The sequence below is a fragment of the Bos mutus genome, chromosome 9, assembly GCF_027580195.1.
Source record: "Bos mutus isolate GX-2022 chromosome 9, NWIPB_WYAK_1.1, whole genome shotgun sequence".
NCBI classification, from domain to species: domain Eukaryota; kingdom Metazoa; phylum Chordata; class Mammalia; order Artiodactyla; family Bovidae; genus Bos; species Bos mutus.
In genome coordinates, this window is record NC_091625.1 from 74,599,021 (window position 1) to 74,619,526 (window position 20,506).

Consider the following 20,506-nt stretch of genomic DNA (forward strand, 5'->3'; position numbering starts at 1 on the left):
AGCCCATGGGACTGCAGAGTTGGACATGACTGAGTGAATGAACAACAACAAACGCTTGCTGAGCCCTTTGACCTGCTATTGAAATGGCAAAACATGAGGAGATTTGTAGCATGCCTTGTGGATGTCACAGAAAGGCTGATTAAAGACAAGGAAAAGGATGCAATTTGATGAAACCAGCTAAATACAACTCGCTTGGGAGTATACGTATTCTTGCTTTAAGTGTCTTGTCTTTTCTACCAGTTAACATGATAATTAACTACTAAATTCTGAAGTATAAAGGAAGACAGCAAGGCCTGTAGACCCTAAGAGGAGACAGTAAGCAGACGTACATACTAAGCTCCTATAGAAACTGTGAAAGTACCACTTCCTCTTCCTCTCTCCTGACATTATCTGATGGCTTGATGGTCTCCTAACTTTTCCAAGTAGGAAGGAAAGAAAACGTACACTGAAGAGAGGTGAGGAAAAAGAATGAATCAAACTGAACCCAAATAATACTAAATGATGGGATTCTTCATTTTCCAAAGAAACTTTGGTCTGTTTTCGTTTGCCTAGAGTCATTGCTATTTCTTGGAAGCATGAGATGGATATGATAGTGAGATAAATGAAACCTATTAAATAATATTTTCTAATATAAGCTACCTGGTCAAACCCATTTCCAATGAAGAATAAGGTAATCACCCCTATCAAGACCTAATGCAGCCTTCACAAGTGTGGGTTATAGAAGATGCTACTCTAAGGACATAAACAGTTACAGTGACTGACATAGAACCACAGGTTCTAGAAGCTTGCCTTTCTCTACGCAATAGAAGGTGGGTAACACACTCCATGGTTGCAGGGAGGGGCTGGGTGAGAAAGGGCAGTGAGTGAAACAGAATGAATGGGACTGGAACTGGCATCCTAAACGGTAGCATCCAGTTGGCTCAGGAGATTACTGTTTTTGAAAGAAGGCAGTTATGAATTGTCTATCCTTTCATTGTTCAAGAGCAGTTAAAAATCTGGATTATGACCATTTTTCTGTTTCTTTTGCTTATTCAGTTTGTGGGAGTTGTTTTGTTTGTGTGTGTTGGTTTTTGCATATTGGGTGCATTGATCCTTTTGCAGCATTAGTGTTAAATATTCTCTTCCTTTCTAGCATTTGCCATATTTAGGGTGGGTTTTTTTTTTAAGATGACCAAAAACTTGAACTTTTAATTGAATCAAATTGGTTAATATTTGCCTGTGGAGCTTATAGGTCCCTTTTTTGCTTAAGAGAGCCTCTCTTTCCTGGAGTATACACCTATATTCTAGCTTCCCTGGTGGCTTAGGCGGTAAAGAATCTGCCCGCAATGCAGGAGACCTGGGTTCAGCCCCTGGGCTGGGAAGATCCCCTCGAGAAGGGAATGGCTACCCACTCCAGTATACTTGACTGGAGAAGTCTAGGGACAGAGAGGCCTGGTAGGCTACAGTCTATGGGGTTGCAAAGAGTTGGACATGACTGAACAACTAACACACACACACACACACACACACACACACACACACATATATTCTCCTAAATTCTCTCTCACTATTTTCTGGGTTTTTTTTTTTTTTTTTTTTTTAACATTCAATTATGACAAACTTTAATTCATATTAAAGTGATTTAAATTAGCTCAGAATTGCTAATATAAGTGGTTTCCTCTCATGGCCAACTTTCTTAGTCCATCAAGTCAACAGTTGATTAAATACTTCAGTTTTGTGCTGTCTTCTTTCACTACCACATTTACTATCATCAAAGTACCAGCTAAAGGCCAGCTGCCAGCCCATTCTGAGAGAAGTATTTTCCTAGGCTACACATTATCCAGGATAGAAAACAGAGTGAAGTGTTATAGTTTGAAAGCCTTTTCAACGAAAGATCCTGCTGAGCTATGGCTTCCTCTGGAAGCAAGAGCAAAGGAAGTGTGTTAATGCCAGGGATAGATTTAATTAAATGAAACATTTGATCCTACCAACGAGCACTAGAAAACAAGATTTTATAAAAAGAATTATGAGTTGTCATCACCACTGAGTATGAAGAATTGAGACTAACAGAGCTCAAACAGATTTCTGGCATCACTTTGACGTGGGAAGAGGTCTGTGTATACAGTCAGTTGCCAGTAATTCTTGAATTGGGTGCTAAAGCTACAGTGCTTTGGATGATTTTCCAAGAATTATCAGGATGGGTGTGGAACCAGCTAAGGTGGACAATATATTTTTAAAGTGTGTGTATGTGTGTTATACATTTAAATATCTCAATCTGATAGAAACTAGGCATAATGAGTTGCAGACCAGAACCTATGAAGTATCACTTCCCATCCTCTAGAGCAGCAGTCCCCAACCTTTTAGGCACCAGTGACCAATTTCATGGAAGACACATTTTCCATGGATGAAGTGGCAGGCCGGGGGGTGGTGGTGGTGGGGAGCTTTCAGGATGATTCAAGTATATTTACATCTATTGTGCACTTTATTTCTATGATTATTACATCAGCTCCACCTCATATCACCAGGCATTAGATCCCAGAGGTTGGGGATCCCTGCTCTAAAGCACTGTAGAAAGCGACACTTCATCTAACTCTGACCCACATGGGTAGTAAGCGGTAGTGATGGAGTAACAATGCAGGTGAGCCTGACACTTTTCACCACAATAACGTTGACAATATTGACGGTGATAATGTCAACAAAACTGCACTATGAATTAAAAGCACCCATTCATCTGATCTGAAGATATCTTGACTTCTTGAGCTAAGAGATAATCTTTTCCTGGGAAAGCACACATTACAACTTATCAAAGGAAACCACCAAGGCTCATGGCAAAAACATGAAAACGTATCTTCTTTCTCTGACTGTGAGTTATTTTTTAAAGTAAGCTAAAGCACACCAATTTGTAGAAAATAAGTATTTTAACCAGATGACCATCTTCACTTGCTGTGCATGAAAAAGAGCACATTAATACTGTTACAGTCACAAGTGCAAGATGTTCTTTAAATAAAGGGAACAAAACATAAACGTCCTCAGAGTTAAGTGAAGAGTACTTACTGGAAACCTAACTACAGTGACATCTGTCTTTGTGGCCTCGACCAGGAAATCCATCCAGAAGTCCACAAGTTCCTGTTTGGCCACAGGCTGTTCCGAAGTCAGTTTCACAAAATGCTTATATATCAAAATTGTCTCTACGATAGACTTGAGGTACCTAAAAATTAAACGATATAAAACTTGTAATAGGCAAATTTAGAACTACCTATTCCCACATATCCCAGTCTTACTCTGTAAACGTGATTTAAACATGGCATTAATAATTACACAAGCCAAGTCACCAAATTTCATTTTTTGTTACATGTCATACACTATCACATTATCTCATTTAAAACTCACAAAAATGCAATAAAGTAGGCCATTTCCCCCCATTTTAAAGATGAGGAAACTAAGGCTTAGACAGCTTACATAACGTGGACTGAACAAAACATCTACTTAAAACATGACTTTTACAGTAAAGCCTAGTGATTTCTCTGGTAATCCAGTGGCTAAGACACTGCACTTCCAATGCAGGGGGCCCAATAAATAAACAATAATAAATATCTTAAAATTTAAAAAAATAAATAAAGTGATGCCTATATTCTACTCAATAAAGTGTTAATGCATTTGCTTTAAAATATCTTCCTTTCTAAATAGACCCATCATAAGAAATATTATTTTGCTCTGAAGTAACTCAGCTCCTATGCATCATATGAACATCCTTAAATTGCAAGACAGATGTTGCCTTGAAGGAAAAAGTCAAGAAAATATGAGGAGTAAGATAATTATAGGAGATAATGGGCATGCAAGCACTTTGTAAACGATAAACTACACACATGGAATTAACATTAAATTAATGGGAACAGAACATTGTTTTGTGGTTGCTGTCACTACTGCACAAAACAATGCCTGTTTTCTTGTTAACAAAGGCCAAGAGACCTCTAATTGAAACTTTGTATCTGCGCTCCAGCCTCCTCCTCAACCATCATCGGGATGGTCCTCATAAAGAAACAACCAATTTGACCGCATGGGATATGTGTGCATTTATTGGTTCATTTATTTTCATGTCATTCGCTGAATGCCTGCTGTCAGCGTGCTACTGACAGTACAACCCTGTCCTCAAGCTGCACGCAGGGCCAAGGAGACAGAAATGTAAAAGGTGCTGAGCACCATGAAATAAATGCCCATGGAGCTTTAACTCACAGAGAGAAAACTGCCAAAAGTCATAAAGTAGTCAGTAGAAATATGACTAAACACGGAAGAAGAAAGGTTCAGGAGACAAGTGGATCACACACAGAAGTCTATGTAACAACATCCACCACCTTCTGTCTGGCTGTGGGGAAGGGTCTTAAGCTGGCGTGGGATTTAGGTATAGACATGACCCGCGAATGCTCCCCAGGTGGAGGAGAGGACTGGAAGACGATGCTCATCGTGTGTTGAGACACAGCAGCAAGAAGCCAGAATCGTGCAAGCTCAGTGTAAACAGAGCGCAGTGTAAATCTTGGGGTGTGACAAGGACTGAGGTTTAGTGACTGAGGGCAAACCTTTGCCACGCCAAGGAGGTAGACTTTATCCCTTAGGCTGTGAGGAGTCATTAAAGTATGCTGATTTAAAGATTTTAGTGGAGGGGGAGGCTCAGACATGCATTTGAGAAAGATCATTATGGGAGTGATGCTGGGAAGTATTTGCTAATGAGGGAGACCTGAATGTGACCAAATGCTTAAAGAGGCCACGAAGGTCTACTGTGGAGGGCATCTCCTCAAATGGTCCCTCTGATGACAAAACATCAGGAGCCTGAGTCCTGAGCTGCTTTGAGCCTTTCCTGATGTCACAGGTAAACTTTATTTTTCTTAAAGTATTTTTTATTGGAGTATAGTTGCTTTACAATATTGTGATAGTTTCTGTTATACAGCAAAATGAATCAGCTACAGACACACAAATACTCCTCTTTTTTGGATTTCCTTCCCATTTAGGTTACCACAGAGCATTAAGTAGAGTTCTCTGTGCTATACAATAGGTTCTATTTCATCATCTGTTTTATACACGGTATTAGTAGTGTTCATATGTCAATTCCAATCTCCCAATTTACCCCACTCCTTTTTCCCCCCTTGGTGTCCATATGTTTGTTTTCTACATCTCACAGTTAACCTTTAAAAATCTTTAAAGCTAATAGTCAATCATTACATGAGATGCATAATAAAATTAGCACTAAAAATAGTCTCAAATACAGATGGAATTTTGTTTTAATCTTTCCAGTTACCACATCCATAGTGATGAGACTTGGTTGCATCCCAAGAACTGTTTGAAATTAGAAAAACACACATAATATATGAAACATCTAAAAGTGTTAGGAAATTATAAGTAACAAAGAAGTGCAACTCAAGAATGAGAGTCCTAAGAGGGAGGTTAGATCATGAAGGAAACAGAGGGCACATGTTTGGAGCAGAGACTGGGAAGCTGAGATAGAAGCTTGTGAATCTGCTGATTAGAGCTGCACATGTAAAGTTGGAGGTGTGTGTATGATTCAAGTAGGAGATACAGGCCAACTTGGGCTAGTAGGTTGGTCAGTGTGATGGAAAGGCTAAGCTTGGTGGCCATCAGATATCACCTGTGTCTGAAGTCATCAGAACCTACAATCAATACATTTTGTTTATGAGCATCAATCACTTTTTCCTCTAGATTGTGCATTTCAGTCTCTAAGCAAATAAAATCATCTAGTTGTCAGTTCAACATATTTAACGATTTAGAAACAAGTGATAGGAGCTTTTATAAAAAAATAAATCTATAAACGCCTAACAGTTTACTATTACCATGCAGGTGTCTTCAGTTTAAAAAGCTTTTCAGATGCTTGAATGACTCTCAAGTGGTCATTGGCCAGGACACTGGCCCCCAGGAAAAATCCAACTTCCCAGTAGCTCTGGAGTTTTTCCAAGTTTCCCTTTTTACCAAGAAGACTACTTAGCTTCACCCCTAGAAGATGAATAGGAAAAAGAACGTTACAAACACACCACAGGCAGGCAGAGCTGACTTCTTTATTAAAAAGCAAGCTTTCATTCCTCCTTTCAGATTAAAATACCTTTGTTAAGTTTCTGATTCTTAAAAGGGCTTAAGTTCATTGTAAAAGAAAGAAAAAAAGACTAATCAGAAAGGTACACAGAAAAAACTGAAAATTTCCCTTCGATTTGAAAACCTCCAAATAACTGCCAACTTCACATTGATGTACATCATTCCAGAATTATTATATATGTTTGTATTTGGGCTTCCTTGGTGGCTCAGTGGTAAAGAATCCACCTGCTGATGCAGGAGATGCACGTTCATCTGTGGGTCAGAAGATTTCCTAGAGGAGGAAATGGAAACTCACCCAGTATTCTTGCCTGGGAAACCCAATGGATAGAGAAGCCTGGTGGATGACAAGGCATGGGTCACAAAAGAGTTGGTCACGACTTAGTGACTAAATAACAACAATAAATGATCTCAGGCTTAGAGAAGTTTCCTTGTTAATTTGTGTTTTGCATTCCTGTCTAGTGAAACAATATCTAATATTTATAACCGGCTGGTTATAAAATAGCTGTTAAAAAATCAAACTCAGAAATCTGATTCTAAGATTTCTTTCTTAAATTATGATTACCTTATCTCCAAGGAAGATCCTCTCAAGAAGGGAATGGCTACCCACTCCAGCATTCTTGCCTGGAGAATTCCACGGACAGAGAAGCCTGGCAGGCTACAGTCCACGGGGTCACAAAGTATCAGACATGACTGAATGACTAACATTAGCTTCTTAAAAGCACTTTAAACAGGACATAGCCTCTTACTGTTTCCATGTTCACTGAATTAAATAGAATCTTTTATATTTTCGGAGAGTCATGAATTTACCTTTTTTTTTAAAATTATGCTTTAATGAAACAAAACAACCTTTAAAAAACCTTATGCTGTTTTTTATTATATAATTCCACTTAAGCCATGAGTATTTTAGGAAAAAGTCCATTTGGGACTTCACATTTTGTGATGATAATTTAAAAAGAGAACAGCTTTGCCACCTTAAAATTTCATGAGATGAAAAAAAACTGCACGTGTATGCAACAACATCTATGATATCCTACCTGGACAGAAAAAATACAACAAATATAAATGGAAGAAGAAAGTGTGGGGGGAAATTAGATACTAAAAATGTGTGTCTCTCAACCTCAGTTGAATATGAATATTTCTTTTTTTTTGTTTCATACTTTCAGAACAATGAATGTAGGACTAAGGTAGCATCGGACCATTTAAACATTCAAACAGGGACTATGAAAGTGTTTAACAGTAAAATTCTATTAGTTTTAAAATTAAAATGTAGATTTATTCTCACATGCCAGAAGTTCACTCTATGAAGGTCATCTTAACTTTGGCCTTAGCATAATTTGGTCAAATGATGCGACTCTGAATCATTCAGCATTTGGACAAAATGTATTTCTTGTTTAATGGCAAACAGTATTTTAGTATACAGATGGGTCATGGTTTATTTACCCAAATGAAGATGGTAGCTGCTTTTTATCACTATAAATATTCTTGTACACATGGCTTTGTGCACTTGTTCAATTATTTCTTTGTAATAAAATCCTCAACTTGGACTTGCTGGGGACAGAGATATGCTCATTTTAGTGTTGATATTATGGTAGTGGGCTTCCCAGGTGGTGAGTGGTAAAGAATCTGCCAGCCAATGCAGGAGACACAAGATATGTGGGTTTGATCCCTGGGTGGGGACTATCCTTTGGAATAGGAAATGGCAACCCACTCCAGTATTATTGCCTGGAAAATTCCATGGACAGAGGAGCCTTGTGGGTAACAGTCCATGGGGTCGAAAAGAGTTGGACATGACTGAGTGGCTGAGCACACATTATGGGTAATATTACGTCCTTTCATCTTTGCCAATGTAATGGAGAACAAAAGGAAACATGCTTTTTTTTAAAGCTTTGAGATTGACTGTCTTTATATGTTTATATATCTTTTATGAATTAGCATTTATGGTCTTTCCACATGATGTATGAAACCTGTTTCTACAGGAGATAGTAATCTTTTAAGTTTGGAGTTAAGAATATGGCTCTAATTTTTTATATTTAGGATCCCTTTCTCCCCAAGCCCCCTCCACCTACCCATCCAAGGAATAGAGGAATAAATATCTTAGTACATGATATTTGTTCCATAATTAGGATTATTTCCATAGGATAGAGTCTCAGAGGTAGTGTTATGCTTGGTCCCAGGCTATAGCACTTTTAAGGTTTTTGATCGCTAGGACCAAATTATTAAAGCACTATTGCTGATGGATGATTCTATCTTTTTACCAAGTCCTTACTATCTGGCTATTTTTCACTATTTAAAAAATTTTGGCAAAATTTATAAGCAATTAACAGCATGTCATTGCTGTTTTAAATACCAGTTCTTTGATTCAGTCATCTGTTTAGGCAATTTAAATGTTGACAATGCTCTAATTAGAACTGGTTGACTTCTAAGAATTGAAGATTTTTTAATAGTTTACTTTCTATCATAGTTTTTATATTTTGCAGCAGCTGTTTTAACAGAGAAAGGTATGACATTTTTATTGAACACTCATTATATGCCTAGCCCTAGCACGGCACACTGAAAAGGTAACTCTTTTCAACCCATACAACAACACAAATTAGAGATATCAAGGGAATATTTCCTGCAAAGATGGGCACAATAAAGGACAGAAATGGTATGGACCTGACAGAAGCAGAAGATATTAAGAACAGGTGGCAAGAATATACAAAACCAGACAGAAAAGGTCTTAATGACCCAGATAACCACGATGGTGTGATCACTCACTTAGAAGCAGACATCCTGGAGTGTGAAGTCAGGTGGACCTTAGGAAGAGTCACTATGAACAAAGCTAGTGGAGGTGATGGAATTCCAGCTGAGCTCTTTCAAATCCTAAAAGATGATGCTGTGACAGTGCTGCACTCAATATGCCAGCAAATTTGGAAAACTCAGCAGTGGCCACAGGACTGGAAAAGGTCAGTTTTCATTCCAATCCCAAAGAAAGGCAATGCCAAAGAATGCTCAAACTACCACACAATTGCACTCATTTCACACTCTAGGAAGGTAATGCTCAAAATTCCCCAAGCTAGGCTTCAACAGTAAATGAACCAAGAACTTTCAGATGTTCAAGCTGGATTTAGAAAAGGCAGACGAACCAGAGAATAAGTTGCCAACATCTGTTGGATCATAGAAAAAGCAAGGGAATTCCAGAAAAACATTTACTTCTGCTTCATTGACTATGCTAAAGCCTTTGACTGTGTGGATCACAATAAACTGGAAAATCCTTAGAGATGGGAATACCAAACCACCTTACCTGCTATCTCAGAAACCTGTATCCAGGTCAAGAAGCAACAGTTAGAACCAGATATGGAATAATGGACTAGCTCAAAATTGGGAAAGGAGTACATCAAGGCTGTATATTGTCACCCTGCTTATTTAACTTATATGCAGAGTACCTCAAGGGAAATGCTGAGATGGATGAATCACAAGCTGAACTCAAGATTGCCAGGAGAAATATCAATAACCTCAGGTATGCAGATGATACTACCCTAATGGCAGAAAGCAAAGAGGAACTAAAGAGCCTCTTGATGAAAGAGAAAGAGGAGAGTGAAAAAGCTGGCTTAAAGCTCAACATTCAAAAACCGAAGGTCATGGCATCCAGTCCCATCACTTCATGGCAAATAGATGGGGAAACAATGGAAACAGTGTCAGACTTTATTTTCTTGGGCTCCAAAATCACTGTGGATGGTGACCGCAGTCATGAAATTAAAAAACACTTGCTCCTTGGAAGAAGCTATGACAAACCTAGACAATGTATTAAAAGCAGGGACACTACTTTGCTGCCAAACGTCTGTCTAGTCAAAGCTACGGTTCTTCCAGTAGTCGTGTATGGATGTGAGAGCTGGACCATAAGGAAGGCTGAGTGCAGAAGAACTGATGCTTTGGAACTGTGGTGTTGGAGAAGACTCTTGAGAGTCCCTGGACTGCAAGGAGATCCAACCAGTCCATCCTAAAGGATATCAGTCCTGAATATTCACAGAAGGACTGATGCTGAAGCTGAAGCTCCAATACTTCAGCCACGTGATGGGAAGAACCAATTCATTAGAAAAGACCCTGATGCTGGGAAAGATTGAAGGCAGGAGGAGAAGGGGATGACAGAGGATGAGATGGTTGGATGGTATCACCGACTCAATGGACATGAGTTTGAGCAAGCTCTGGGAGATGGTGAAGGACAGGGAAGCCTGGCATGCTGTAGTCGATAGGGTCACAAAGAGTCAGACTCAACAGAACGACTGAAAAGCAAAACCACCACAATCAAAGATTAGTCCCTTTGGCAATAATGGAAAGAAAAAAATGCCGAGAGATGTTAAGCAACTTGTTGAAGGTCGCACAGCCCGGGTGGAGGTTAGATTGTTACCAGCTTAACTTTCCATTGTGATGAATTCCAAGCATACATCAAAGTAGAAAAATGCTACAATGATCACATTTTCAACAACTGCTAACATTTTGCTATTGCTTCATCTCCCTGAATACTTTGGCTGAACCATTTCAGATAAAATTACAGATTTCACCCTTAAATATTGTGTCATAGTATAAAAATTCTCCTACACATTCTCCTTGATCATTTTTTTGAACACTTGTCAGCAACTGAACAACAACAAGGGCATCTGACCTCTGCCTCTGTGGAGACTGAACCCAGGCTGCTGAGCTTCAACACCCCCTGAGGGGAATTCAGGGTGGAGAATGAGGCACTCTGTGCTCCAGGGAAACTGGTGGAACAGGTCTTTAGATGGTTAGATATTTTTAGTAACTGATTTCATGTTCCCAAATCCTTGGTGGTGGCCATTTAGTCGTGTCTGACTCCTGCGACCCCATGGACTATAGCCCTCTGGGTTCCTCTGTTCACGTGATTCCCCAGGCAAGAATACTGGAGTGGGTTTCATTTCCTTCTCCAGGGGATCTTCCCAACCCAGGAATCGAACCCGAATCTCCTGCATTGTAGGCAGATTCTTTACTCACTGAGCTACACGGGAAGCCGCATTTGATTGTTGCACCTAATAAAAATAATAATTCTCTCATATTATTTAATATCTCATCCTGATTCAAATTCCCCGACCGTTCCCCAAATTTCTTTGGCCACCTGATGCAAAGAACTGATTCACTGGAAAAGACTCTGATGCTGGGAAAGATTGAAGGCAGGAAGAGAAGGGGACGACAGAGGATAAGATGGTTGGGTGGCATCACTGATGCGATGGACGTGAGTTTGAGCAAGTTCTGGGAGTTGGTGATGAACAGGGAAGCCTGGAGTGCTGTAGTCCATGGGGTTGCAAAGAGTCAGACACGACTGAGCGACTGAACTGAATGGCTTTTTGTTGTTGTTCTCTTTGTTTTTTCAAACGGGAATCCAAACGGGAATCATTAATTGCATTTTTTAAAAATGTCTCTAATGAGCTGACTCATTTGAAAAGACCCTAATGCTGGGAAAGATTGAGAGCAGGGAGAGAAGGGGACGACAGAGGATGAGATGGTTGAATGGCATCACCGACTCAATGGACATGGGTTTGGGTGGACTCAAGGAGTTGGTGATGGACAGGGAGGTCTGGCGTGCTGTGGTTCATGGGGTCACAAAGAGTTGGACATGACTGAGCAACTGAACTGAACTGAAATATCTTTTAACCTAACCAATCCACCCACACTTTTCTCCATGACGTTGACTTTTTGAAGAGACCAGGCAGGGAGTCCTGTAGAATGTTTTGACCTTCTGGATCTGGCTGATAGCATTTCTTGGTGTTGTCTGACTTATTTCTCTATCCAACTGTGATTCTATTAACTGACTGTTAAATCTTAAGGCTTGGGTTAAACATTTTTGGTGAGACTATTTCACAGGACTGAGGGGAGGAGGAGAAGGGGGTGAGAGAGGATGAGACTGTTGTATGGCATTATTGATACAATGGACATGAGTTTGAGCAAACTCCGGGAGAGAGTGAAGGACAGGGAAGCCTGGCATGTAGCAGTCCATGGAGTCGCAAAGAGTAGGACATGCCTGGGCGACTGAACAACGTTTCACAGGAGATGCCGCTTATTTCACGTTCTCTGTATCAGCTGGCAAAAGTCCAGCCATCAAGCCATGCTGGGTGGATCACTGACAGCTGGACCCCTGGAGGGGATATATACAATGAATTGTATGGGTGCATTGTTTCTTTGTGATTGGTAAGCAATTTGCTGGTGAGCTTGGGTTTCATGTAAATATGGCAAATGAAAATTAAAAAAAAATAAACATCCTAATGGTGTTAGTCCTAATCAATGATCCTGGTCAGAATCATTATCTTAGCATCACTATCATTATCAGTTTCATCAGTCCTTCTACTTTATCAGCTAGCATTCTTCCGAAGAAAACATTCTTAAAAACATACAGTTAGTATGTAGCATATCTTAAGAAGAGCTTTACCTCCTCAACTGGATGATCTAGGCTCTACTCAATCAGGTCTGACTCTGAGACCCCATGGACTGTAGTCCACCAAGCTCCTCTGTCCATGGGATTCTCCAGGCAAGAATACTGGAGTGGGTTGCCATTTCCTTCTCCAGGGATGAACTATAGTATCCCTTTAAAAGGAAGGGAAAGTATTGTACTTTGTTCCCTGTAATTTCAAATTTTCTGAGAATTTGGTCACCTCCATTGACAGCAAATGAGTTGTTTTGTGGTTGGTGATGGATTTTATTTTTGTTTTGATTTCTTTTTCTTGATTATCTTTTAAGAGTCATGGATTTTTATATTCAGTAACACAAATTTTATTTTTATGGCTCCCTGAAAATAAGATTCAAATAGTGGTTTGTCTCAATTCCAATCACACTGTTCTCTTATTACATCATCATCTCATAAAGTGACTCATGGTTGAAAATTCCACAGAACACGGGAGAAACATCTTTTATTTAACTAAAGCTTATTAATTTTAAGTCTTGTGAAGCTGGAAAAAGGATAAAGATAAAAGATGCGGTTGTTTCCAAATCCTAGTTCTAAACAGTACAAATACCAAAGATTATTCAAAAACTGGGATATTGAAAACACAGATCATGAAACAATTAGCCATAACCTCAAACAAACACACAACTAGAATTAACAGTCTTTGGTTAACAGATGATAACAGTTAAGAATTATTCTTAACATTAGAATTCTTAAACTTAAGATAATATGTTTGAAAAGCTTCAGGCTTAATAATCATCTTATGACATCTTAATTTTCATTGTTTACCCTTTATAAATAAATTTCAAAATACATCTAAAGAAAAGATTTCATAAAGAAAAATGAATACTATCAGAACACAAGAACTGAGTTATGATTTAAAAAAGAATGCAACTATATATCTTTAAAATATCTCAAATATGTTGTTAATTAGTAAGTTAATTACTTTAATTAATACAATTATTATGTTAAAATATTCATTTAATCAATCTGTTTTTCCCTGAAAATCCCTTTAATCCTATTTTACCATATAAACATTAATTTTAGGTCAACCTATACTTCTTAGCATAATTTATGAGTAGAATCTAAGTTAGTGAGCTTTAACTGCCTTTTAGTATCATCATTGTTTAGTCTTTAAGTTGTGTCTACCTCTTTTGCAACCCCATGGACTTTAGCCCTTCAGACTCCTCCGTCCGTGGGATTTCCCAGGCAAGAATACTGGAGTGAGATGCCATTTCCTTCTCCAGAGGATGACCCAGGGATAGAACCCATGTCTCCTGCATTGGCAGGCGGATTCTTTGCCACTGAGCCACCTGGGAATCCCCTTTCAGTTATTTAAGGACATACATTTTCCAGTGTATATCACAGTATTTTAGAAGCCTAAAATTTAGCTTTTATGGGAACTAAAAATTCATTGTCAAGTCATATTTTAAGTCTGTGTAAGTTTTGCAATTTCCAAATTAAAAATTCAACTTCATATGCTTTCAAATGCTTGTTCAACGTGTATTATGAATGAGCTCTTCCTGGAAAAAGTTGAAGTGTGTTTCCTTTACAAAATTCCATTAATCACAGTTCCTCAAACCTCAGAGTGCTGATCATCCTTTTTTTCCCTCCAGTTCTTCAAAGACATAATTGACAGAACATTGTGTAATTTTAAGATGTGCAGCGTGTTGATCTGATACACTTGTATCTGGCAAAATGATCACTATAGCATTAGCTAACACCTCCATCATGTCATATAATTTCCATTTGTTTTTGTAGTGAGAACATTTAAGATCTACTCCCTTAGAAGAGTGCTGACCATCTTAATCTACATTTAACTTAAAAAAGAGAATTTAGAACAGATACATTTCAAACCACTATGTTACTGCTCTACCTATACATGCAAATCAATGCCAATTTCTGTAAAGATATGGAGGCTTCAACCTCAAGTTCAAGAACAGAGTAATACAAGTCATTTTAAATCACTAATACAGCGACCCCATGGTCTGCAGAGCACCAGGCTCCTCTGTCCATGGGATTTTCCGGGCAAGGATACTGGAGTGGGTTGCTATTTCCTTCTCCAGGGGATCTTCCCAACCCAGGGACTGAACTCAGTCTCCTGCATTGCAGGCAGATTCTTTACCAACTGAGCTACCAGGGAAGCTCAATACATAGGATCAGTATAGAGTTTTAAAAATAACTTTAGATGGAGAATTTTATTATGATGATAATTTCTGAAAAGTACACATTGCAGTGTATTTTTTCTGATTTCATTTTCCAGCTTAAAAAAAATGAATTCAAATAAAACTCTGTGCATTGAATACCACTGCAATCCAGCAGTGACAAACACTGTATCATTCTTTTAGTCTGGGCTTTTAAAAAGAATTTAATACTCATACTTTACTTGCCTTCAAAGATTTCCCAGAATATACATATGGTTATTTAATTAGCCCTTCCCAAATAGTGTAAAAAAACACCCAGGGCTCACTTTTTCTTTATGAAAGATTAAAAACATTGTCCAGTTAGAAATCTTAAAGGAAAAGTTTTGTCTACATATAATTCACAGCTTCACTAAGATCAATTTTTTTTCCTCTACAAAAACCATGGAAAAACATTTCTGTCTGTAGTAAAAACTCCTATGAGAGTTGGAAAGCTTCTCTGCAAAAAGACAGTTCAACATTCAAGAGATAGAAAATTTGACTACCTTACACAGTATTCAGTATCTAGAACCTTAAAAATGTTATCAAAGCAAGAACTAAGGAAATCATACAAAAGTTATTCACTTAAGATGTCCTAATCTTTAAAAATTCCAAAGAGGGGTCAGCATGTAAGACAATGTCCACTGATAAAAGGGACAAAAGCACATTCTATCAATGGCTACAATTCAGAGATGGTCTCTGAGGAGACCAGTCACTGCCAAGACTCCATCTGCTTGACCTGCTGTTCTAGGGTCTTGGGAGGCTCTACCAGAAGCAACGCTGAAGTCATAGGGCAGGTGTGCCTGAGAAACAGAAACAGGGAGTATCAGAAGTCTTTCTTTCCCTTTCTTTTTTTCAGCACCAGGAAAACAAAATTAACCTAAAATAGGAAACTTTCCTGATGTTTCATAGAATACTACCTTATTCGGGAGTTGTGGGCTAAATGCAAAGCCCCTATTTCTAATATGAGTTTGAGAAGGAATGGGCTTCCCTGGAGGCTCAGCAGGTAAAGACTGTCTGTCTACAGTGCAGGAGACCCGGGTTGGATCCCTGGCTCTGGAAAACCCCCTGGAGAAGGAAATGGCAGTGCACTCCAATATTCTTATCTGGAGAATCCCATGGATAGAAGAGCCTGGCAGGCTACAGTACATGTGGTCGCCAAGAGTTGGACAGGACTAAAGACTAACACACACACACTGAGAGAGAATAAAAAAATATCAACTAGGGGATTTTTAGAATCAGATGAAATAAATTAAAAATCTAATTACATCCCAATATCAAGATTCTGCACAATAGCATGAAACATTAAATAAGGAGATATAATTTTTTTTTCAGGAAGTCAGATGAGACAGAAAGCAAAGGAACTATCTATGAAAGACCCTTTTTCTTTGCACTGAGTTGGATCCACTTTTTTGATTTCATGTAAAACATCAAGCTGTAATTACCAACTTTTCGGAGCTCAAAGGAAGATTCAAACTGGTGCCCAGATGCCAGGAGGAGGACCGCATAATTAATTCCTGACTGTAGTGTTGGCTCTGATTCAAATGCCTTTTTGAACCTATAAAAAAAAAATAAACCCACAAATGTACAAGTTTACTTTCTCAATCATGAAACTCTGAGTTTGCAATAGCTTCTGTTTGCATAACTCCAAGGCCTGAGCAAGTAAAAATATTCCACTGGCCTTCACCCCAGAATCTAGTGTGCTATTAGGATTTAATGCTTAAGTAACTGCACACCCTCACCTTCAGCAACATGGCATTCCCCCCACTTAACTCAGCCTCACCATAGCAGCCCCAGTCTTTAAAAAAATCCACTCTTCAACAGTCTTCCAGAAATGTGAGAGAATGTATGTGCGTGTGTGAGCATTTATAAAAAGTGAAAATTTAAAGATAAGAACCCTGTGCATATTTGTTAAGTGGTTTTTTGAAAAGTTTTATAAGTAAACAAACTAAAAACAATACACAAAGCAATCAGGAATATTATCTACATAACATACTGAAACAATCATTTTTGTATGAGTGATATAAAAATACAATAAAGAATGTCTATTGCAATAAGAAATTAGGAATAAAGAGATGGTGCTTGTGCATACTAGTTTTTGCTCAAAGAGAATGAGAACCATTTTCTGGATGTGCATGAATCTATCTACCTTTAAAAATGCTTCAACATTTGAAAAGTCTTCAGTGCTTATACATCCACTGTATTTTCAAGGTAACACTTCACAGGTTCTGTTCAAGGGTCCCCTCATATACATCATTTAACAGGCAATAATACTCAATATTATTTCATTTAAGAGCACGAAGAAGAACAAAATTAACATAAATGCCCTAGTAACTAATAAAAACTGAGACAAACATGAAAAATGAAATCTCTACTTTAAAAAACCAGATTGAGAAAAATATAGACTAAATACCTAGTGAATAAACATTTAATGATACAGTAAAGAGATACTTAGGGAAAAACATTAGAATTCTAAGATAAGAGCATTTTTATTAAAATCATTAACTGAAAATGAAAGATGGGAATTGCAAAAATGGCAGTGGGCACAATGGTGTACATTAGAGTACATTCTTGGCTATTATACATACTTGAAATTTTCTGTACTTTAAAATGGTAAGGTAAACTTAAAAAGAAAAGGATAAGTACATATTTTCTGAATATTGAGAATCGTGTGTCCTTTTAAGAGTCTTACTTTTTAATCAGGAAAAGTATCTCTGAGAAGAAACAAAACTCAAACAAGTATTAACTTTAACTAGTTGGCTTGAACAGTTTTGCATGTGGAATAAGAAAAAAATATTTTTAACTGCATCACTGCTGATGATTAAGAAGAATTCCTTTTCTCTCCAGAAGTACAGGAGTTTACCAAATCTAAAATGGAAAAACCATGTAACCCAGATTGCTGATATCCAAAGCAGGTCATATCAAGGAAAGACATGATTTATAAGTTTTAGACTCATACAAAATCCAAAGGTCTTTGTGTTTTCTCAGAGGCAAGTAGAAAGTTCAAATAAAAAAGATATAGAAGAAGAAAGGAGTTAATACCTTTCTTTCTAAAAGTAATTTATACTTTCTACCAATTCATATCAATATATGAAATATCTTTCAACAAACAAATTTTTCATTTTTACTGAAAGAAAAAATCATGGAAAAATTCTCTTAATATATTCAAAGGAAGATGCGAAAAGCAAGATAACCCTAAATCAATCAGTAAATACTGATAAGTATTTCCTATGTGCCAAACTAACCAAACTGAAAAAATTAAATGGGCTTATATCTGTTTTTCTGTTACCATAAACAATACAATTTAAAATATTTTAAGCAAAATATAGATGCCAATAAATTAATAAGTTATATTTTTTATGGCTCAGAACACTTCATAATAAGAAGCATATTGAGGAGAAAGTCTTAAGGAAGTAGGAATTCTCACACATTGAAAAGTAAATTAATACACTATTTCTTGGCAGAAATTTGCCAATATCTATCAAAAATTGTAAAATGTCCAAACAAAGTAATGCATACCTATTGACACAATATTTCCATATCTATGGATTTACACTAAGAAAAAGCATTAAATATGAATACCAGACCACCTAATCTGTCTCCTGAGAAACCTGTATGCAGGACAAGAAGCAACAGTTAGAACCAGACAGAGAACAACTGATTGGTTCAAAACTGGAAAAACTGTAACCCTTCTTATTTAACTTATATGCAGAGTATATCATCAGAAATGCCAGTCTGGATGAATCACATGCTGGAATCAAGACTGCCGGAAGAAATATCAACAACCTCAGATATGCAGATGATACCACTCTAACGGCAGAAAGCAAAGAGGAACTAAACAGCCTCTTTCTTGATGAAGGTGAAAGAGGAGAGTGAAAAAGCTGGTTTGATACTCAGCACTGAAAAAACAAAGATCATGACATATGGTTCCATTGCTTTGTGGCAAATAAAAGGGGAAAAAGTAGAAGCAGTGACAGATTTTATTTTCTTGGGCTCCAAAATCATGTTGGATGGTGCCTGCAGCCATGAAATTAAAAGATGCTTGCTCCTTGGAAGGAAAGCTATAACAAACCTAGACAGTGTATTGAAAAGCAGAGACATCACTTTGCCAACTTTGTCCGTATAGTCAAAGCTGTGGTTTTCCAGTAGTCATGTACGGATGTGAGAGCTGGACCATAAAGAAGGCTGAGTGCTGAAGAACTGATGCTTTTGAACTGTGGCGTTGGAGAAGACTCTTGAGAGTCCCTTGGACTGCAAGGAGATCAAACCAGCAAATCCTAAAGTAAACCAACCCTGAAAAATCATTGGAAGGACTAGTGCTGAAGCTGAAGATCCAAAACTTTGGTTACCTGATACAAACAGCAGACTCACTGGAAAACACCCTGAGGCTGGGAGAGCTCAAAGGCAAAATGAAAAGGGGGCGACAGAGGATGAGATGGTTAGATAGCATCACCGACTCAATGGACATGAATCTGAGCAAACTCTGGGAGACAGTGAAGGACAGACGAGCCTGGCATGCCACAGTGCATGTGGTCACAAAGAGCTGGACATGACTTAGTGACTAATCAACAACAACAAAATGTAACCAGACATTTGGTTATAAGAATATTTGTTACAAGATGAAAAACTACTTCCTAAATTTCCAAAAATATTAGAAAATATAACATGGAACAAAATGTATTCTAATTGTTGGAAAGCTATGTAACCATTTAAATTGTAGAAGAATATTCAATGTCAGGGGAAACTTGAGCTTCCAAGTAAGATGTAACAGTCTACTAGGGAGCCATCCCTCCTGCTACAATAACTAGGTGGGGTAAAGGATACACATTAAGAACATAATTTTATAGTCATTGGAGATCTATGGAAGCAACATCATTATTGAAATAAAACTCCAAACAGGGAAGTGTCCTTCCGAGATAAAATGCTTTCGTCTATAGGGGCATTTGCTGATTCTGACCATAGATTAAGCATAGGCTTGGTATAGGCAGAGAAACTCTACCTATTTGAAACTCTACCAGGGAAAAGAGAAACAAGTGGATTTGCTGACAGTTGCATGAGCTGGCATGACAAAGTGAAACCCTGAGGGACCCCAAACATGTAGCTGATTTTCTCCACAGGACATTTGCTTAACACCGGCTGTATGGGCAGTTGGGGATGAGGTATGGCTGGAATGGCACTGAAATCTGAAGTTTGGCAGTGCTTAGAAGTAAAGATCATGGCATCTGGTCCTATCACTTCATGGAAAACAGATGGGGAAACAGTGGAAACAGTGTCAGACTTTATTTTTTGGGGCTCCAAAATCACTGCAGATGGTGACTGCAGCCATGAAATTAAAAGATGCTTACTTCTTGGAAGGAAAGTTATGACCAACCTAGATAGCATATTCAAAAGCAGAGACATTACTTTGCCAACAAAGGTTCGTCTAGTCAAGGCTATGGTTTTTCCAGTGGTCATGTATGGATGTGAGAGTTGGACTGTGAAGAAAGCTGAGTGCCGAAAAATTGATGCTTTTGAACTGTGGTGTTGGAGAAGACTCTTGAGAGTCCCTTGGACTGCAAGAAGATACAACCAGTCCATTCTAAAGGAGATCAGTCCTGGGTGTTCTTTGGAAGGAATGATGCTAAGGCTGAAACTCCAATACTTTGGCCACCTAATGTGAAGAGTTGACTCATTGGAAAAGACCCTGATGCTGGGAGGGATTGGGGGCAGGAGGAGAAGGGGATGACAGAGGATGAGATGGCTGGATGGCATCACCAACTCGATGGACATGAGTAAACTCCGGGAGTTTGGGTAAACTCCGGGAGTTGGTGATGGACAGGGA

At 38.3% G+C, this 20,506-nt stretch overlaps 1 protein-coding gene across 1 annotated transcript in view; it reads right to left on the reverse strand.

Annotated features, from left to right (window-relative positions):
• Nucleotides 1-20,506, reverse strand: part of MAP3K5 (mitogen-activated protein kinase kinase kinase 5) — a 229,254-nt gene that overhangs the window by 87,622 nt on the left and 121,126 nt on the right. Inside the window, 3 exon segments of the mRNA XM_005899101.3 lie at nucleotides 3,034-3,187; nucleotides 5,820-5,979; nucleotides 16,131-16,243. Of these exon segments, the coding sequence (XP_005899163.3) occupies nucleotides 3,034-3,187; nucleotides 5,820-5,979; nucleotides 16,131-16,243 (427 nt within the window).